General features: G+C 41.1%; 1 protein-coding gene across 2 annotated transcripts in view; it reads right to left on the minus strand.

The window, feature by feature from the left end:
* Positions 1-20,000, minus strand: part of fgf11a (fibroblast growth factor 11a) — a 50,706-nt gene that overhangs the window by 9,429 nt on the left and 21,277 nt on the right. For both annotated transcript variants that reach the window (XM_027028918.3, XM_081694956.1), the window contains 2 exons: positions 16,402-16,512; positions 6,606-6,709 (listed from right to left, as the gene is read on the minus strand). In XM_027028918.3, coding sequence (XP_026884719.2) covers positions 6,606-6,709; positions 16,402-16,512 — 215 coding nt within the window. The remainder of the gene's footprint in view (positions 1-6,605; positions 6,710-16,401; positions 16,513-20,000) is intronic.

A 20,000-nucleotide genomic window follows, 5' to 3' on the forward strand; every position in this document is an offset into this window, starting at 1 on the left:
TAACTTTAAATGTAATTATTTTAAAAATGCATTTATTATTAATATATTTTTTTTATTTCAATGCAATATAACACTACTACCACTACTATTATGACTAATAACTAATAATAATTTTATTCAACAGCTACGTTTACTTTATTATTTAACTATTTGTTGTAATCATATCATATCATATCTAATATTGTCTATATCCTAATAGGATTGTATTTGTATTGACCTTGCTGTAAAATGATTGACTATAGAATCGCTTTCATAGCTGTTATGATATGTAGCTGTTGCTTTAGAGATTATTTGATATTACTTATCACATACCTTAATTTGAATTAAAATTAATTACAATTTAATTATATTTTAATTAAAGCTTAATTTTACAGACACATTTAATTTTGTAAGGAACCCTTAGACACGTTTTTGTACTTCTTGATAGTTTCACCTCATTTCCAAGAATAAACACTGGAGCCACAGAAGTTTGGCATATTTCTTCATCACATTCTTGAAAGGGTTTATCTCGCTGCCAAACTGTATAGCCTCAATGCACACACAGGGAGATCAGTACATTGACAAGCTGTTGAATCAGTAATTGCTACTGACACCACTTGAAGACCAGTCTATACTCCAGTAGCCTGCATGTGGAGAAAGACCAAGCTTTAAGAGTCTTATCTGTGCTCACTGCATTCCAGACCATCAGCCAGTGCAGCTGCTCATGCATGAGCGAATGCAGACGCAGCGCAGGCTTGTGCCTCGTATGCCGAGAACAAGCTAGCGATGAAAAAAGAATGTGGAAGATTAGAAGCTGAGAAAGCAGCATTAGAGGCCACACTGGAAGCTCTTCATTTAGAGAAAGACGCAGCTGCAGCTTAAGCCCAGGCTGAAGCACTTGAAGCAGAGGCAGACTTAGAAGGTGAAGAAATCCACAGCCATGGTCAGCTGTCTCCCAAATTTGCTGCTAGATGGACGGGAGAGCGTGTTGAGAAACAAGCTGGCCTACACTACACTCCCCTTTCTGTTTTTCTCTTCTCTAGCCTGGAACACAAGGACCAGACATCACATGTACAGCATGATGTTACTCATGTGAATCATTCACCCAGTAATAATGGCAGTCCATCATTTAGAACTTAAAACATGCCAATGTAAGTGAAAGTTCAAAGCTATCTCAGTACCGCAGAGTGTACTTTTATCTCCTCACGACAGAACCATCTCCTCCTATCACATTTAAATACCAGACCTGACACTTGGCGCTCTCCTCTCCTATGACTTTGTTAAGTTTTTAGCACATCATGAGCATGTGACTACTGGACTCACTGAGTTTGATGACAGACCAGAAACATAGATCATAGATCATGGCAGTCATTTTTATTAATGCTATTAATGGCTTGGGTGTTTCAGCTAGTGAAAACTTATAACAGCTTTCCAAGTGGCTGGGGAAAGAATCCTCAAAACATGTTAGGAGAATCTGTTCCATTCATATCAACAACCATAACACTGCCCTTCAAATGGCCTGGAACAGAATTAACCAATGCTATGATGCCATAGAAATTATTAAAATGGCTCTCTTCCAAAAGTTAGGTGGCGTCACAAGAATATCCAGCAGAGATAATATTAAGCTCAGAGACTTAGGAGATCTTCTCCTGGAATTAAATTCTGCTAAGGTTGATGGATTCTTACCAGGTCATTCTTACCTTGATACCGCATGTAGTATTTAACCCAATTGTAGAATAACAGTGTACAAGATAAGTGGATGGCATCAGGAGCAAAGTTCAAGAATGAACACAATGTGAAAGTCCTCCCATTCTCTTTCTTTGTGGAATTTGCAGCTCTGAGGCCAGAGTGAGAAATGACTCCAGCTTCATGCTGTCAAGCAGCTACAGCAGTCCAACCAGAAATGAAAAGCCTGCATTGAAATATGAAATCCAAAAGTTCTCGTCGTTGTACACACAAAAAACATCACTACAGCAGCTGAGACCAATATCATTGTGACATCGGAGACAGGTAAATAACCTAGTAAGCACAGCCCTATGCACAATAAAGCTCATCCTCTTTCAAAAGGATGACCAAAGACTACTGGGTTGTCATTAAATGTGAAGAATGTGACAGTGAACAGCACAACTATTCATACAGGTCTGGCTTACAGAACTGAAATACCTACTACCTAGGAAGCAGACGGAGTTGGAACAGTATGAAAAGAAAACCCCAGTGCCTGCCGTACAGTCACCTCACTCTGAACTAAATGGTGAATGCCAAGTGAACAAATCCTGCTCAAAAACATGCTTGATTAGGGTATATCTGGATGCTATGAGGCTGCATTGTTAGATGACCAAAGCAACCACTGATTGGTCATGTCAGAATTCTTCAAGTTTTTCAACATCCAAAGCACATCGTCCCCTTACTCAGTTATGGTGATGATGGGACTAAAGATAGATGGCTCCTAAATTGGAGCAGTAAATGGATAAATTAGCACTGATTTACTCTCTGAATGCAAAGTAATCTGAAACAACAGATGTGAGATTCCAACACCCGAAGCACCTCCTCATCATACTTATCTGAAGACTGCCACAGCTCATATCCCAAAGATGGATCCAGATGCCTAAATCCTTCTCTTGCCTGGGAGAGACATTGTGAGGCTGAACAAAGTGAGAGAGCAGGAAAATGGTCCCCACAATGCCCCCTTTGCCATAAAGCTGGACTTAAAGGCTGAAGTCTTCCTCGGCAATGTATATAAGACAGAGATCAGTACATTCAAAACTGCTGGACATCCGGTGGCCTACATTCTTCAACCTCATGTCTGAATCACATTCAGATAAGAAAGCAGGTGAGTTATGATGGGGAGCTATCACATCAACACTTCTGCAGTCCATCCAAGAAAGCTCAGTCACAAGTCCCAAAGGACAAACTTGGACAAGGTATGTTTGAATAAAACAAAAGGACAACAAATCTGCACTATCCTTTCAAAAGGAAATGTTCTTGGAAATAATAGACAAGCAATTTCACAAAGATGAGACCAGCAGCTGGGTTGCTTCATTACTCTTAAGAACATCTAGGCTACCTCTTGCTAATAATCATGCACAACTACTCTCTCGCTTTGCTTCTCTGCATTGCACTCTAGACAAGAGACTTTCTTTGAGAATGTTTTTCAGAACGGTCACATTGAGGTTGCATGAATTCTTGCTGGTCTTTGGTGTCTACCATCCTCAAAAACCATATCAAATCAGGGTGGTATTTGATTCCAGTGCACAATACAAAGGCATGTCCCTCAACAAAGTTTTGCTCACTAGTCCAGATCTCCTGGGAGTGCTGATGTGTTTCAGAAAGAAACCAGTGGCAATAACAACAGATATTGAGCAAATGTTTTACTGAGTTGTTCAAATGGGTCACAAGAATTACCTGATACAGTTTTTCTGGTACAGAGCCAATAACATTACAAATGACATCACTGAATATTGGATGTGAGTGCATGTTTTATGGTAACAGCCCTGTCTTTGCCATGTATAGCCTTACACAAGCTGCTGAAGAAGGATCTGATACCCTATTATGTGTGCCAACAGGATATCAACCATCTGAAATGGACCCAAGCTTCATTGGCATTTTTCAATTCAGTCTGAAATTACACTAAATTGCCTCAAACAACACTAGAGTAATGAAAGCCCTCTCCTGATGACTTGGCCAAAAACATGAAAGATTTCATTCATACAAATTTTTACCAATGCAAAAAAGTCTTGGCTTATGCTGGGAGATAAAAACTGACACTTTTACCTTTCAAGGGTCAGAGAATCAGAAGCCATGCATGTGGCATGGAGTCCTGTCAACAGTCAACAGTCTTTTTGACCTGCTTGGTACGGTGGCACAATGACCATTCAAAGAAGAGCTTTGCTACAGGAGTTGTCAAAGAGCATGAGTGACCAGGATTCCTTATTCCCAGAAGAAAAGTCAGGTAACTGGAACAATTGGAGGAGCTCACTTAAACATCTGAAAGAGCTCCAAATCCCATACAACCACACACCCTACATTCCCTCCAAGGCAAAGAATACTTAGTTGTGCATGTTCATAGATGCACCCAACAAAGCTAAAGGGGCTGTCACTTACTTCTGGGTATTGCAGAACATGGATATCTTCACATAGGATTCATCCCAGCAAAGGCAAAATTAACCCCCCTGGCCAGAACCTACTGAACCATGTCTTGAAATGTGTGGACTAGTGCTGGCAGTAGAAATGTCAGAATGCATAACAGATTAAACTGATTACCTTGCATTGCTTCAAACAATTCTCCACTTGGCATTTTCTTCAGAGAGTTGTGGCATTTTTTATCCATATTGTCAATGCTTTCAAACCAAACCTTATGTCCACTCTCAGAAAATGGAGTAGATGCGTCATCCCTTCACTCCAGATGAGGCGACTTCAGCAGGGAATCATTAGGCTTGCTTAGAGAGAAGCTCATACAGGGGAGCTCAGTCTGCTCAACGAGAAGAATTACATCTCCACATCTCCAAAAATTGTTCACTTTTAAAGTCCTGAATCCAGTCCTGATTAATGATATCCTCAGAGTTGATCTGTCGCTAAAATATGCACTAAACATGCACAAATCTAGACGAGAAGCATCAACTAATCTGAACAAAGAGCAAATCATGTCTCATCACTGTGAGACACTATCACAATACGGTGAGGCCACAAAGTTGTCAGTTGATGGAGGGGGCCACCAGAGCAGCAGGTTTCTGGATCAGTGGGGGAAAGAAGTTCCATTTTGCATCAGTGGGTCACTTGTCACAGATAGAGTAAAGGTAGAAGATGGCAAACCTTCCCCCAGAACCACCAAGCATGTGTGGGCTTGGATGTCTTCAGTGCTTGCACAGTAGTTATATGACAAACCAGACAAGGTGCTTCTCAGAACAAGTGTCAGGCAGTGCTCTTCATTTGCATGAGTATAAGCTTTACATATTGAAAATGTGGAGTCTATGGATGTCTTAACATGTATTAGTTCCACAGCAAAACAATCTCAGAGCAAGATATCAATTTTATTGGAGCTTGTCAGGAGTTAGGAATGGGAAAAATGCAGCATGAAGATATCAGTATCTTAAATACTTAAATGAACAGAACTGTGTTTGGAAATTCCATCCTCCTTATTCGTCACATTGGGGAGGACCATGGAAAAGAATGATTAGTTTAACCTGCAAGGTTCCTGACTCCATGCAGCTAAAAAGTAAATTTACTCATCTCACACATTGTCATTTGCACATGAAGGTGAAAACCCTGGTCAGTGAGTTCTGGACCCTTTTTTGGAGATGAAAGCATCTTCCTAGTTCGCAGCCCAGAAGGATATGGAATGAAAAAATGTAGGAAACCTCAAGGAGACATTCAAGGAGACCACTTCACACTGCACCGCCAAAAAGGGAATTTAATCAAGTGGAGATGGTAGGTGCGAGTGCATGGGAGTTCGAGGTGTCTACAGTTTACACGTGTCATCATTTTACCTTAGCTAATACAGAAGTGTAGGAATGGATGCACTTCAAAAGGCAGAAGACCCATGTCTGTCTTCTCTGACTGACAAAGGAGGGGAGCCATTGCACAGGTCTCTCTTTACTGCACTCAGGTCTCTCCTGACTGCACAGGTCTCTCCTGACTGTGTTTTTTCCCTCTTATTCAGCAGCTCTAGAGGATATATGCTGACCTCATGTCAAATAATACAATGAAGGTGCCTGATAGTTAATCCCACTGTCTGCCAACACACAAGCACACACATACACACACACACACATGCATGCACAACTGTCAATGCTCTAACACCTCTTATCAGCTACTAGACAATGGTTTTATACACTAGACAATTATTCAAATATATTAGTGTCAAAGATTTAACCAATTAGCAAAACATTTGTTCACCTCAGGTTGAAATAGAACTCTTGGGCGCTTGAGCAACTGGTGGGCAAAAATACATTTCACTTTTTTGTACTTTTTTGTATGAAAGGTGTATGATTCACCTTTGCATTGTGCAGATGCAGATAAGCATGCTGCACATATGGACATGGAGAAATCCCACTGCCACTTTACACTAGTAAGCAAGTCTTATGGCCACTCTCTCTCTCTCTCTCTCTCTCTCTCTCTCTCTCTATCTCTCTCTCTCTCTCTCTCACACACACACACACACACACACACACACACACACACACAAGGACACAGAGAAGGTGCTCTACAAATAATTCTTCAACTCTGTTCTGCTCTGTCTATAAGTTGTCTATCTGTAGTGTAATAGTGTCTAAGTTTTTGAAGTCACTATTATGTTGAAAGATACAAACAAGAACAAAACCTGTGTTCTTCTGGCCATCTCACAAGATATCAGTAACTTTGTAGCAAACACCCCCCCCCCCCCAGTGGCTATTTTCATGAATGCTTTCTTGCATTAATATTTATTTGGGTATTATTAAATTGTGTTTAATGCAAATAAAGTAAGGGAAATGGATGTTTACAGACTATTTAGAAATGTTGGGAAAAAAACTTGTTTAACTTTGAAATGAAGCAATTGCTTTAATTAACCTTGGTAACGTAATACATGCAAGTACCAGGGGGTGTTTTGGTGGTATGTGATGGGAATGTCTGTAAGACAGTTTAGAACGTACCGAACTGTAGAGGTAGCCCTCACTGTTCATGGCGATGTACAGGCCTGTCTTAGTGCTCTGGATGGCCACTATCCTCAAGCCCACAGGAATCAAGTTGAACAGCACTGAGAAAGAGAGACAGAGAGAGAGAGAGAGATGAAGAGAGAGATTAGTCACCAGCCTTCTCTGATGGCAATCTGAAATTAATCATATAACTAATAATTGATCTACTATCTAGCATTTTTTTTCTATCGTCCACATTTTCCATGCATTTCACATCATACATTTGACCTTGCCCCCTACCGACACTGGCCAAATGATGCTTCTGACCCACTAAAACACATTACACAGGAACATCCAGGCTATGCGCAAACCCTAATTATTCCAGCTGTAACCTATAGGATTTCATGTCTCTTAGCAGTAGAGATTTAATTTAATAACAACTGAAGTCATTATGACATTTAAGCAGTGTAGGTTTATTCACAAGCTGGTTTCAGTGACCCGGTGACACTGCTAATGTTCTGTCAATTTTTGGCAGGAGTGCTGACAGCTGCCAAGAGCCATGAGAAAAGTCCGTAGTGACATGTTGACTTTAGCCATACTGACAAATCGCCCATGGTGATGTATCTAGAGGAACTACGCGGATTTAAACAGTGCCTCTGAGACCTCTGCCAAGACAACACAAATCTGGAATGAACCTGCACTCTGACAGCCAATCAGGAAGCTATGCGAAGAGAAATCATGTCGAAATGTAACAGACAGATCTATGACTCCATTCCTTCGGAAATCTCACCACTCTGCCGATGTTGCTACAAACTAAAAATTGTGAAAAAGAACAGAAGGGAAACGTAAATCTAATTCACGCCACCTGACGTCAGTGATGCAGGATTCATTTCAACTTTGGGTGGGACTCTCTGCTCACTCCACCCAACCTAACTCATCATATGAGTCCGTTATGTTAAATAAGACAAATATTTGGGTGGACATATCGCCCTCCCCACCCCACCCACCCACCCCCTAAAAAAAACCTACACTTATGTCACACATACTGAGAAGGCTATGTACACACACTACAAGTTGTATGGCCAGGTATCTGAGTGTAACTCCTGGGTGGGTTTTGAGCCCTAAGCCTTACCCTAACCATCTAAATATAAGGTAAAATGCATGCCTAATTCCCTTTATGAACTCAAAGACTCGCATTAGACGAACAGGACTTAAAAGTATGCCAACATTTCCATGAATGGACTCAAAGACATGCCCATTTACATTTTATATATGAATTCAAAAACACATCCACTGGTCAGCAGTCGGCAGATCGACATTATTGCACATATTGAGCGAATTACGATTTCTATCTCGATAATAAATAAGTCGGCCTCTTCCTGTCTTGTCTCTCTTCCTACTCGTCAGGCTCAAGATTTTACATTCGGCACATAACGTTTAGATTAATTTAAATCTTTTTTAAAAATATAATGGACATTCATTCAAATGGACATTCATGCTGTGTGCTCTGCACATTAATTCATGTCAAAACATGAAAAATTGGGAAATGGGAGGAAAGGTGTAAATATATGAGTAAGAATAAGATACAAAGAGGAGTTATTATCTAAGTTGTTATCTGAGTTGTGACACACACACACACACACACACACACACACACACACACACACGCCCCTCACACCCATGGGAAGTGTGAAATGTCAAAATCAGCATAAGGAAGCATGGTGACTGATAAACAGCAGAAAAGCTGTCTCCTCGCTAGATCACTGCAGGGGTCAGCAGCAGCCTGTGAGTCATCGTCAATACTCTCCCATCTTAAGCCGTACGTCAGCACTGTCAGATCAGAGCAGCCCCGCCAGTGGGGAGATCATTCATCGGACTATCAATAAGCCGACTGACAACGCAAGGGTTACTGGAGAAACTCCAGAATTGCATGTGGTCTCGAAGTATTTGTTGAAGGGTTTTGTGTGTGTATGTGTGTGTGAGAACCAGGAGCTGTAAAGTGTCCTATGGCCCAGCTTTCCTTATCTCCGTGGCAACTCTTAGAGAAGTACAATAGCGGGTGACAACCTTCAGCAACCTCCAGGAACATGTGTCTATGCTGGGCTTACTCAGGGGCTGTCTTTACATTAAATATAGTTGGGCAGTTACCTAGGGCTGCTGATTTCCTACGGCTTCAGTTGTCTAGGGACACAGTCGCCTAGGGCCCCCATAAAGCAAGGGAAAAATAGCAATGGGATTTATGTGTTGATATTAACTCATCCTTAAATATATTTGAATATTTTTAAAAGCTTGTTATCTGCTACTGTAATTATGCAATTATGTTTAGTAATCTTATTGGCACACCACTTGTGTTCAGGGGTATAATGGTTGGATCCATGTTTTGTTTGTAAGGGTGCCACTGTGTGAATGCAGACCGGTGCAAGCAAGCGATCAGACTTTAGCTACAGTGTAGATAGGATGTGCTTCAAAGTCATTTTCAGAGTGTTGAGCAAGGAAAAAACAGATATCTGAGTGTAGCAGAGAAAAGCAAAAAGAGGGATGAAAGCAGAAAATTTGTCTCTGCATTCCAAATTAACTACTATTTTTCATTCAGCCACACAAGCTCTGCAGACTATACATGCTAGCCTGAATCTTCATAAAGATTAGAGATGGGCATTCTGACTCTTTTTAGTGAGTCATATCAGTCAGCTCAGCTCACCAGGAGCCGGATCTTTCAGCTTCTAAATGGCCTTTCATTTACATGTTTTCTTACAAACTTGCCAATATTAATCTACAGTACAGCTAATTCAAATGTGAGAGTTAAAGAAATGTTTCTGCATTATTGCAAGACTTGAATCTAAATCTAAATTCACATATGGATATGACGTTTCACATTGGGGTCTTGGCTACACTTGAAGCAAGAGAGTTACAAGACCCAACTTGTCTTAAAACAAGAACAGCAACAACAAAACACTCCATTCCGCAATGCTCCCATCATTAACTTAAAAGAGCCGCTTTAAAAGAACATCACTAGTATAGACAGCTTTGATGGTTCCACACACCCTGCTGTGTAACAGCAGGCTGAGCATGGTAGTGGAGGGAAAATGAAGGTAAATACTTGTGGTTGGGAACGATTGGGGTCTCACTCCTGTCTTTGTCCAAGACACCACAATCATTATATCTGCCCCTACGCATGCTGGGATATGGGGGATGGGGCTGTCCTGCCATTTCTCTCCCTTCTGCTCTCATTGTGTTTAGTTTTTTTTTTTTTACACGGGAAACAATACTTTTTTTCAGCACTGACTACGTCTTTCTTCCTTCATACATACCCAGAATTCCCCTTCAATTTTTAATTTTTATTTATTTATTTATTTTTTACATTTTTGTGAAGGTGGGTGTCAGTTTTGGCATCTGTCTCTCTGTCTCATAATGGGTAGTTGCATCCTCTCTCTCTCTCTCTCTCTCTCTCTCTCTCTCTCTCTCTCTCTCTCTCTCTCTCTCTCTTTCAATAGAACTGTTAGCTACATAAGCAGAGGATGGAGACTGAGCAGACGTGTGCTAGCCCTTGCATGATCCTGCAGGCTTTGTGATTGAACACCTATCAGCGCCATGGCAGATGTTCCTCTGGTATGCCTGGGCACCTCCTACACCCGCTGAGGGCCATCTGGGGACATGGGACTCACCCGTCTGGGTCTGCCTTTTCACACTGGCTACACCTAAAGAGGAAGGTCATTGCCTAGAAATGTCAGTAGGAGGTTATTTCATCAGGGCTTCAGTAGCTTAGCATAGGGGAATAGATAATTAACAAAAGCTTAATTACTTCCAGAGGAAGGAGCAATGCTGTGTGTTTCTGCAGTTTAATCCTAAATCCTAAATGATGCACCCTGCCCTTCTCACACATTCACACGGCTCTTAATTAGCCATGACTGGCACCACATTCACATCTGCTCATAGAGGTTCACATTCACGGCAAAGTCGTACAGGGGAAGGCAGCACAGATCCGCTGGCCACTGAAGAAGTCCATAACAGGAAATGAAGCCAGTGCTGGAGTGCCTGGAGCGTGAGCCTCTGTATGTGTTATGGAAGTCATCCGTGCTAAAGGTTAGCATTCCTGCTGCCGAGCAGAGATGGCTGCAGCTCACACTGAGATGATGGTCAGCATCTTTCAGAGGTGCATGATCGGACAAGTGGGAAGGTCAAGGGCAGGGCCAGGATCAGGAGTTGCGTAGAGCTGTAAAGTGACTGTAGCAAAAGTGAGATGTTCGGGGGCTAATAGGCACATTTTTTGCAGCGTGTAAGCACAGTGGATGGAGGCCGGTGGCACGCCTGTGGTGGAGAAAACAAAACGGAGAGAGAGAGAGAGAGAGAGAGAGAGAGAGAGAGAGAGAGAGAGAGAGAGAGAGAGAGAGAGAGAGAGAGGGCTTCTCTTCTTCAACTGGTGTGCTTAAGAGAACCTCACTGGTCAACTGTATCTTAAAATGACTTTGTAGAATTAGTGTACAAGAGTGTGTGAATTTAAGTGTGTTTGTGTGATGAGTGGGGGAGGAGGGCTTGGACTCGGCAAAGCTTCATAGCTTGATTCTCTATTTAGATTGGATGGGTGTCCAGGGGCATGTAGGGACACAGGCAGAAGAGTGGGTGGGAAAGAAAGAAAGAGATGACATATTGCTTCTGACAGCTGGCTTGGTGAGCTGGCTACAGCTCGTTCCTGGTACATGCCTGGTCTGTGTGTGTGTGTGCTTCTGGTGTAGGAGAAAGGGTGGGGGGTGGGGGGGTGAGAGAAACAGAGAGACAGAGAGAGAGAAGGAGAGATATTGAATGTGACTGATGGGGCAATATTTGCTCCTTTTAGAAGAACACAGAACGTTCCAAAGTCTGAGCTGGCGTGAACGCAGGCATCAGTGTAACGTAATTCATTACAGATTGGAAGAATGGAGCCCTTAGACCCCAGGATGTTTAAAACAATGTTTCTAGATGCAAGTCAGACTGTGTGTTAATTATTTCTTCTAACTGCCGATTCAGCAGTTTTTGTTGTTTTTGGGGGTGGGTGGGCGGAGCTTGTTAGCATACTCTGCAGTGTAGTGCATAATGAGGATCCTGGAATGCTGTGGACACACACCTCTACCGCACCCTTCTCAGAAGGAAGCGAGAGGTAGACAGACATAGACAGAATACCCAGAACCCTGACTGTCAAGCCTCTTCTGTACTATGCCTCTTCTGAACATGCATATATACACATACAAGCACACACACTATAGTCACTGACATCTCTAATCTAGACAAGGATTTTATACAACAGACAATTGCTATGCAGTTATGCACTACCTATATTAGAATCTAAGATTTAACCAGCTAGCAAAACATTTGTTCACCTCAAGCTGAAACAACTTGTGGCAGTTGAGATATATTGAGAAAGTGGTAAGCAAAAAAGACATCATGTGTTTCCTTGCATACTATATTCCATGTTATGCTTGTAAATATACAATAATATACTGTATTTTTAAAAGGACACAAAATTCCACATGTTCATCTCAAACTGGTAAATGGCGTTAACACATCAGCTTTGATTGCGTAGAGTGATGCGTATTCGCTGAGAAGCTGTTCACTATGCACAACCACTAGCGTTACGTCTGTTAGAAGCCATCTGGTAGTGTTTTTACCCTTTTAACTTTACCTAACTTTCTTCTGTGAGATTGGATTCGTATAGTATCTAGCTAGCTAATATACGTGCTACGATAAAATTAGCTAGGTTAGCTAGCTCAGTTGTTGTCTTTTATTGTGGTTTTGCGTGGAGGGTAGATGGAGATGGATATCAGCCATAGCCACTGTTTAAAATGTTCATATTTAAGTAGTATTACCATTTAACAATCTCAGGTATGAACCAGAATAATAGCTAGCATGCTACACCTAGCTATCCATCTACCTGGCTACCTAATATTAAACACATTAGGCCCATTTATGTGTCAGGTTAAAGGCCATATGCCCAGTTTTACATCCTTACTCAAAATGTTAGATTAACAGCAAGTATGTTATTATCTTCATACCTCTGCCTCAGTAAATATATTGGGCACTACAGAGTGCATAAAATAACCTAAATCTAAATGGTTTTGCATACTGCCCCTTAACGACCGTTTAGGAAGTACAGTTTATTTGGCATTATCTTAGATGTCATGAAAAACTCTTGACTATCGCTAATTAGATTATATTGCATATCCATGAACTGTGAGCTCAACTGACCCTCCCACACTCACTCTGCACCTCTACTCAAATGGCGCACATATTCAAAGGCTCAGTTTTGGGGAACGAAGGAGGTTACGCTCTACATTTTATTCCCGAAAATGAGACCAAATAAAAATGACTCAGTTTCTTTCTGGAGTTGAAGTGGTACCCAATACAAGAGTTTGTAGCGATGCACTGACAATTTTGAAACTGGCAGTAGTCAATGACTCCCACATTTCAGCCTGTTAGCTAGACCTGGTTATCCAGACGAATATAAGTTGGCTAGCTAGTTAATGGGAGTTAATAGCTTTAATGTAAAAGTGATCAATATGTAAGAAATGTACAGACAATACCACGCTAAATGTGTTCCTATATTATTAACTGTGGCATCGTCTAATTTAACCAGAGAATTTCGAAAGCCTCTGTCCGAAACCCCTAACAGCCTTTCACCTCTTTAGGTTCACACATGTAAAGCCGCGTTGATGTGATCTGGCCTGCGCCATAAGGACTGACTGGGGTGCTTACGTTTATCACTGAAGCTGTCAATCAATCCGCTGTCGGACACGCCCACACAGCAGAACGGTAAACGGCGCCAAATAAATAACAAATTGTTTTGTTTTGTTTTGTTTCTAAACAGTTGTCTAGAAATTGAAATAAACACTAATTTTAATGTTGTTTCACGGCATGGGAATGTAACAGGAATATAACAACTGTGCAGGAGGGCCTTTAAGTTTGTTAAAGATTGCAAATTAATATGAGTTCCATTGAGTATAGAAAGTTGGTAAAACTAAATAAATGAAAGACAAAGGAATGGAAAAACAAAATTTAACCAAGTAGAGACAAGGATTCTTTGTTGCTGTTGTTTTGGGCACCTAGGTTTAAAGGTAAAACTTATGATACTGAGAGGTTTGCTATATTAGCTTCTGCAATATTCATACAGTAATGTTACTGCAGCCATACAAGATCTGCATAGATTCTCACAACTGTAAATATATTTCCAGAATGCAACACAGACTCTGGTATGAAACCGTAAATCACATTTAAAGTAACATACTGGCTCAATCACAGTAATTAATTGTATAAAATGCAGAAATTTTAAAAATGTATAAAACTAAAGATTAATATACTATAATTCATTATTATAGTATATTATATTTAATGGGATGGATATGTCCAGTACTACATGATATTGGCTGAATTGGGTCCCAGGCATACACGCTGAGCTCCGAAGTCCTTCAGCTTGACAAACTGATGTCTGATGTCTAAAAGCGTCCCAAAGACACATGCCTAGTGTGCTGCTGGAAGAAGGAGGGGGAGATTGCATCCTGGAGGTTGGTCCTGTTTAGTGCCAGGGACCACAAACTAACACACCAGATAATTCATTTCAAGATACTATAATTTATAGCCCCTCTGCACTGGTATTTTGATGCTGAATAATATAATGCAAAACAGGATTTAGCTAGAGGTTAAACTGATGACATTTGGAAATTCTCTGCAGGGTAAATCAGAATTAATTATTTGGTCAGGTCAAATCCGAAAGCATTACATTTGCATGCTGAGTTGGTCTGCAAGAAAGCACTCCCAAATTCCCCTCCACCACCCTATGTGCACGACTGGCGTTACCCCACATGGGGCAGATGAAAGGTTGTGGTGTTGTTTATTGAAGGAACCATTATACTGTATAAACAACAACAACAACAACGTTTAGTCATGAAGTGGGCACGAATCATATCCCACAACACATACAAAAGGAGTGAGGGTTACATAATGCATATTACAGAGACCCTGTTACAGAGACCCATGGGGAGGCAGGGTGCTACACTTCCATCTGCTTTCTCTTTTATTGTATAGGAGAATTAGTTTGGGTGAGGTGGACAGGGGCTGGCGCTATGTGCATAACATGTTTATGAAGACTTATAAATGGAACCCAGACACTGTGCATAACATGTTTATGAAGACTTATAAATGGAACCCAGACATTGTGCATAACATGTTTATGAAGACTTATAAATGGAACCCAGACACTGTGCATAACATGTTTATGAAGACTTATAAATGGAACCCAGACACTGTGCATAACATGTTTATGAAGACTTATAAATGGAACCCAGACACTGTGCATAATATGTTTATGAAGACTTATAAATGGAACCCAGACACTGTGCATAACATGTATATGAAGACTTATAAATGGAACCCAGACACTGCATAACATGTTTATGAAGACTTATAAATGGAACCCAGACACGGTGCATAACATGTTTATGAAGACTTATAAATGGAACCCAGACACTGTGCATAACATGTTTATGAAGACTTATAAATGGAACCCAGACATTGTGCATAACATGTTTATGAAGACTTATAAATGTAACCCAGACATTGTGCATAACATGTTTATGAAGACTTATAAATGGAACCCAGACACTGTGCATAACATGTATATGAAGACTTATAAATGGAACCCAGACACTGCATAACATGTTTATGAAGACTTATAAATGGAACCCAGACACGGTGCATAACATGTTTATGAAGACTTATAAATGGAACCCAGACACTGTGCATAACATGTATATGAAGACTTATAAATGGAACCGAGACACTGCATAACATGTTTATGAAGACTTATAAATGGAACCCAGACACGGTGCATAACATGTTTATGAAGACTTATAAATGGAACCCAGACACTGTGCATAACATGTTTATGAAGACTTATAAATGGAACCCAGACACTGTGCATAACATGTATATGAAGACTTATAAATGGAACCCAGACATTGTGCATAACATGTTTATGAAGACTTATAAATGTAACCCAGACATTGTGCATAACATGTTTATGAAGACTTATAAATGGAACCCAGACACTGTGCATAACATGTATATGAAGACTTATAAATGGAACCCAGACACTGCATAACATGTTTATGAAGACTTATAAATGGAACCCAGACACGGTGCATAACATGTTTATGAAGACTTATAAATGGAACCCAGACACTGTGCATAACATGTTTATGAAGACTTATAAATGGAACCCAGACACTGTGCATAATATGTTTATGAAGACTTATAAATGGAACCCAGACACTGTGCATAACATGTATATGAAGACTTATAAATGGAACCCAGACACTGCATAACATGTTTATGAAGACTTATAAATGGAACCCAGACACGGTGCATAACATGTTTATGAAGACTTATAAATGGAACCCAGACACTGTGCATAACATGTTTATGAAGACTTATAAATGGAACCCAGACACTGTGCATAACATGTTTATGAAGACTTATAAATGGAACCCAGACATTATGCATAACATGTTTATGAAGACTTATAAATGTAACCCAGACATTGTGCATAACATGTTTATGAAGACTTATAAATGGAACCCAGACACTGTGCATAACATGTATATGAAGACTTATAAATGGAACCCAGACACTGCATAACATGTTTATGAAGACTTATAAATGGAACCCAGACATTGTGCATAACATGTTTATGAAGACTTATAAATGGAACCCAGACATTGTGCATAACATGTTTATGAAGACTTATAAATGGAACCCAGACACTGTGCATAACATGTTTATGAAGACTTACAAAAGGAGCTGCTCTCGTCCTTTGTGCCATCCATGCTGCCGTCTGGTAACATCTGGAGGTAGAATCCATGCCGGCAGTAGAGGTGCGTGACAATGCCCTTCAGCTGAGGCTCTGGTGTGTGTGTGTGTGTGTGTGTGAGAGAGAGTGAGAGTTAGAAAACACCGGACATAGTCTTACCAGCATTACATACAGTAGATTAATACATACATAGTGTTTGTTTAAAAAAGGCCTTTTGTTCTCCTACAAACAAGCAAGCTTAATGTGTCTGTGAACACAATACAGAAGTGACGTAGAATGAAGGATGGGCATTATTTATGTCTCAGAGCCCACAGAGAGTCTCGTAGGCTGCTGGGAGAATGAAGACCACAATACATGTGCCTTTCCTGCAATGCCACCACGTCACTGCACACCATAAACACCAGAGTTCTACACTCACAGAGAAGATAAGCAGCGAGAAGATAAGCTGTTTAGGGGCAACGGGATGAGTTTTTCAGGCTGAGAGAACAAATTTGTCTAGCTTTGCTCCTGGCCATGTCTGCCGCTAGCGGCTCAGAACTGCTGAAAAGTGGCAGTCAGTTACCCTGCTGTTCCGCAGATTTAATCATCGACTCTGAGGGAGGGAGGGAGGGAGGGAGGGAGAGGGAGGGAGGGAGAGAGAGAGAGAGAGAGAGAGAGAGAGAGAGAGAGAGAGAGAGAGAGAGAGAGAGAGAGAGAGAGAGAGAGAGATCACTAGAAAAATCACTAGAAAAAATAGCATCATATTTAATGGGAGAAATCTAAAAGATATGAGTTTGGGTGGAGTGTCTGGTGTCTGCTAACACAAATATTTAGAAAGTAACAATGGGGTAAGAAAAAGCAGTTCTGGGGGGGAACCACAGCAGCTGCAGAGGGAAGTGACCTGCACTGTGAGAGGATAATCATGTAACGTAGCTTCGTTTTAATTCACTACAATGCTAAGTAAAGTGAACGTTGTTCAAACACCGGCCAGCAATTTCATTTATTCTCCTGCACCTACTGCTTAGAGAGATGGTGCTCCAGCATCAATTTCTTCAAAGTTAGAGATCAATGTGAAATCAGAGTAGAAGCAGAATTACTGTTGAAAGGTAATTGGATTTGTGTAAATAAGTAAACCTAAATAATTAAATACGTTAAACAAATAGGTGAAAAAAGCCATTTTACAGATCAATTTAAAGATGCAGTGATTAAGATCCAATTAAGATATGGCCAGCATTTTCCAGTGTGTGACATTGTGGTTAATAATACTCCAGACCTTCAGCAGAAAATAGATAGATAGATAGATAGATAGATAGATAGATAGATAGATAGATAGATAGATAGATAGATAGATAGATAGATAGATAGATAGATAGATAGATAGATAGATAGATAGATAGATAGACAGACAGACAGACAGACAGACAGACAGACAGACAGAGAGAATTGTGTGAGCTCTTGAGCGGGTGTTCAGTGCTTGCAACCATCTGATATGCTTACTAAGAATTCATTAAGATCATTAAGATCATATGAACCTATGGAGAACATACCAGATGGTTTGGTTGGATTTGGGGGGTGGGTGGGGGGTAGAAATGTGGTTCAGATCTTTTTAGTGGCCTCCAAGAACGCAATTACTCTTAATTGTTTGCAGACAGCCCCCCAACTGTGGAACAAAGGGGAAAACAGTATAAATGAAATATTTGAAATGGAATACCTCACCTTTGCCCTGAGATTTAAAAAAATAAACTATTAAAAAGAATTGAGGAAAATGGTAATCTTACATCATTGCATAATCTTAGCTACTAACAAGGTGAATCATGCCAGAATCTACTTCATTCTTTCTTTCTTACAGTAACTGGTTTGCTGAGGTATTATGGTAGAATGCTGATCCTGGATTATTGGGGTTGTATTAACTATAAGTTGTAATGGTGTAGGGTACCTGTCATCCATGTTCATGCTATATATAACTGTTGTTCATGAAGAAAGTCATTTAAAAAAAGTATCAAGTTCATATAACATCTTTACTGTACACCCTAGCTAACACTGACTGTGGAAATGTGCAGGTGGCAGTAGAGTGATGCAGTGTGGGGAGCTGGGCTTACTATGGTCACTCCCAGTGACCACAACATTAATGTCCACATTCACTCTGTCCATGACCACAGTGTCCACACTACACTGTCCACTCCCACAGTGTCCACCCCCACAGTGTCCACCCCCACAGTGTCCACTCCCACAGTGTCCACTCCCACAGTGCCCACACGCACAGTGTCCACTCCCACAGTGTCCACTCCCACAGTGCCCACACGCACAGTGTCCACTCCCACAGTGTCCACTCCCACAGTTCCCACACCCACAGTGTCCACTCTCACAGTGTCCACTCCCACAGTTCCCACACCCACAGTGTCCACTCTCACAGTGTCCACTCCCACAGTTCCCACACCCACAGTGTCCACTCCCACAGTGTCCACTCCCACAGTGCCCACAGTCACAGTGTCCACTCCCACAGTGCCCACAGTCACAGTGTCCACTCCCACAGTGCCCACTCTCACAGTGTCCACTCCCACAGTGCCCACTCCCACAGTGCCCACACCCACAGTGCCCACAGTCACAGTGTCTACTCCCACAGTGCCCACTCCCACAGTGTCCACTCCCACAGTGTCCACTCCCACAGTGTCCACTCCCACAGTGTCCACATGCTCCATGCTCTCCTCCTAATCTCACTGTTGTGTAGTCATTTCAGTGGAGAACCTCCTCACATTTCTGAGGTGTCCGTTATTCTTTTTCTTCTTCTACAAACTACAAACTACAAACAACTTTCTTTATCCCCTCTTCTCTTTTACGCAGGTGAATACATTGAACTTTTAAAAAGGTGACGTTATAGACCCGGAGAGGTTGCTTTTGCTTGCTTACACTATCATTCATCCTATTGTTTCTAATGGTGCGTGTTTGTCTGTAAAGTAAATATAGTAGCAAAACATTCATTCAAAAACTGAAGCAGACTGAACACACAGTAGAGCAGAGCGCGGCGACACTGTGTGTTCAAGAGCACTGCACAATGTGTCAGAATCTCAGACTTTTTTTTACTATGCAGGATGTTAATACTCAATGTTTGAGCTTTGCTCATATTTTGCAATTTGAGTAAATGGATGCACATGTGCACACCTCTCACAGGTCTGTGTTTTTAGTAAAATACTTCTATGATATACAGTGAAATCCAGACACATAACCAAGATTCTACATGGCCTTTACAGCTTAAACATTCCTTTCCGGTTGATGTGAAGGTACACCACAACAACCATATACAAAGATGATACACCATCTTTGTATATGTTTATGTGTGTGTGTGTGTGTGTGTGTGTGTGCGTGTGTGTGTGTGTGCGTGGTGAAATATTGTTGTATCAAGGCCAGGGCATTGAACAAAAGTTCTTCACCCATGGGAAACTTAACTATATTACTGTACGCTCCTTTCAGATTAAGCTCTCTCTCCCTTTCTCTTTCTTCCTCTCGACTCATCCAAGCCTCAGCGGGGTGAATTACGAGAGTCTGCATCCTGCAGAATAATGCTATGCATCAACCAATCAGCAGGGGAAACACAGTCATTACTT

Source organism: Electrophorus electricus, chromosome 13, assembly GCF_041902795.1.
Source record: "Electrophorus electricus isolate QZ-2024a chromosome 13, ASM4190279v1, whole genome shotgun sequence".
In the NCBI taxonomy this organism is placed as follows: Eukaryota; Metazoa; Chordata; class Actinopteri; order Gymnotiformes; family Gymnotidae; genus Electrophorus; species Electrophorus electricus.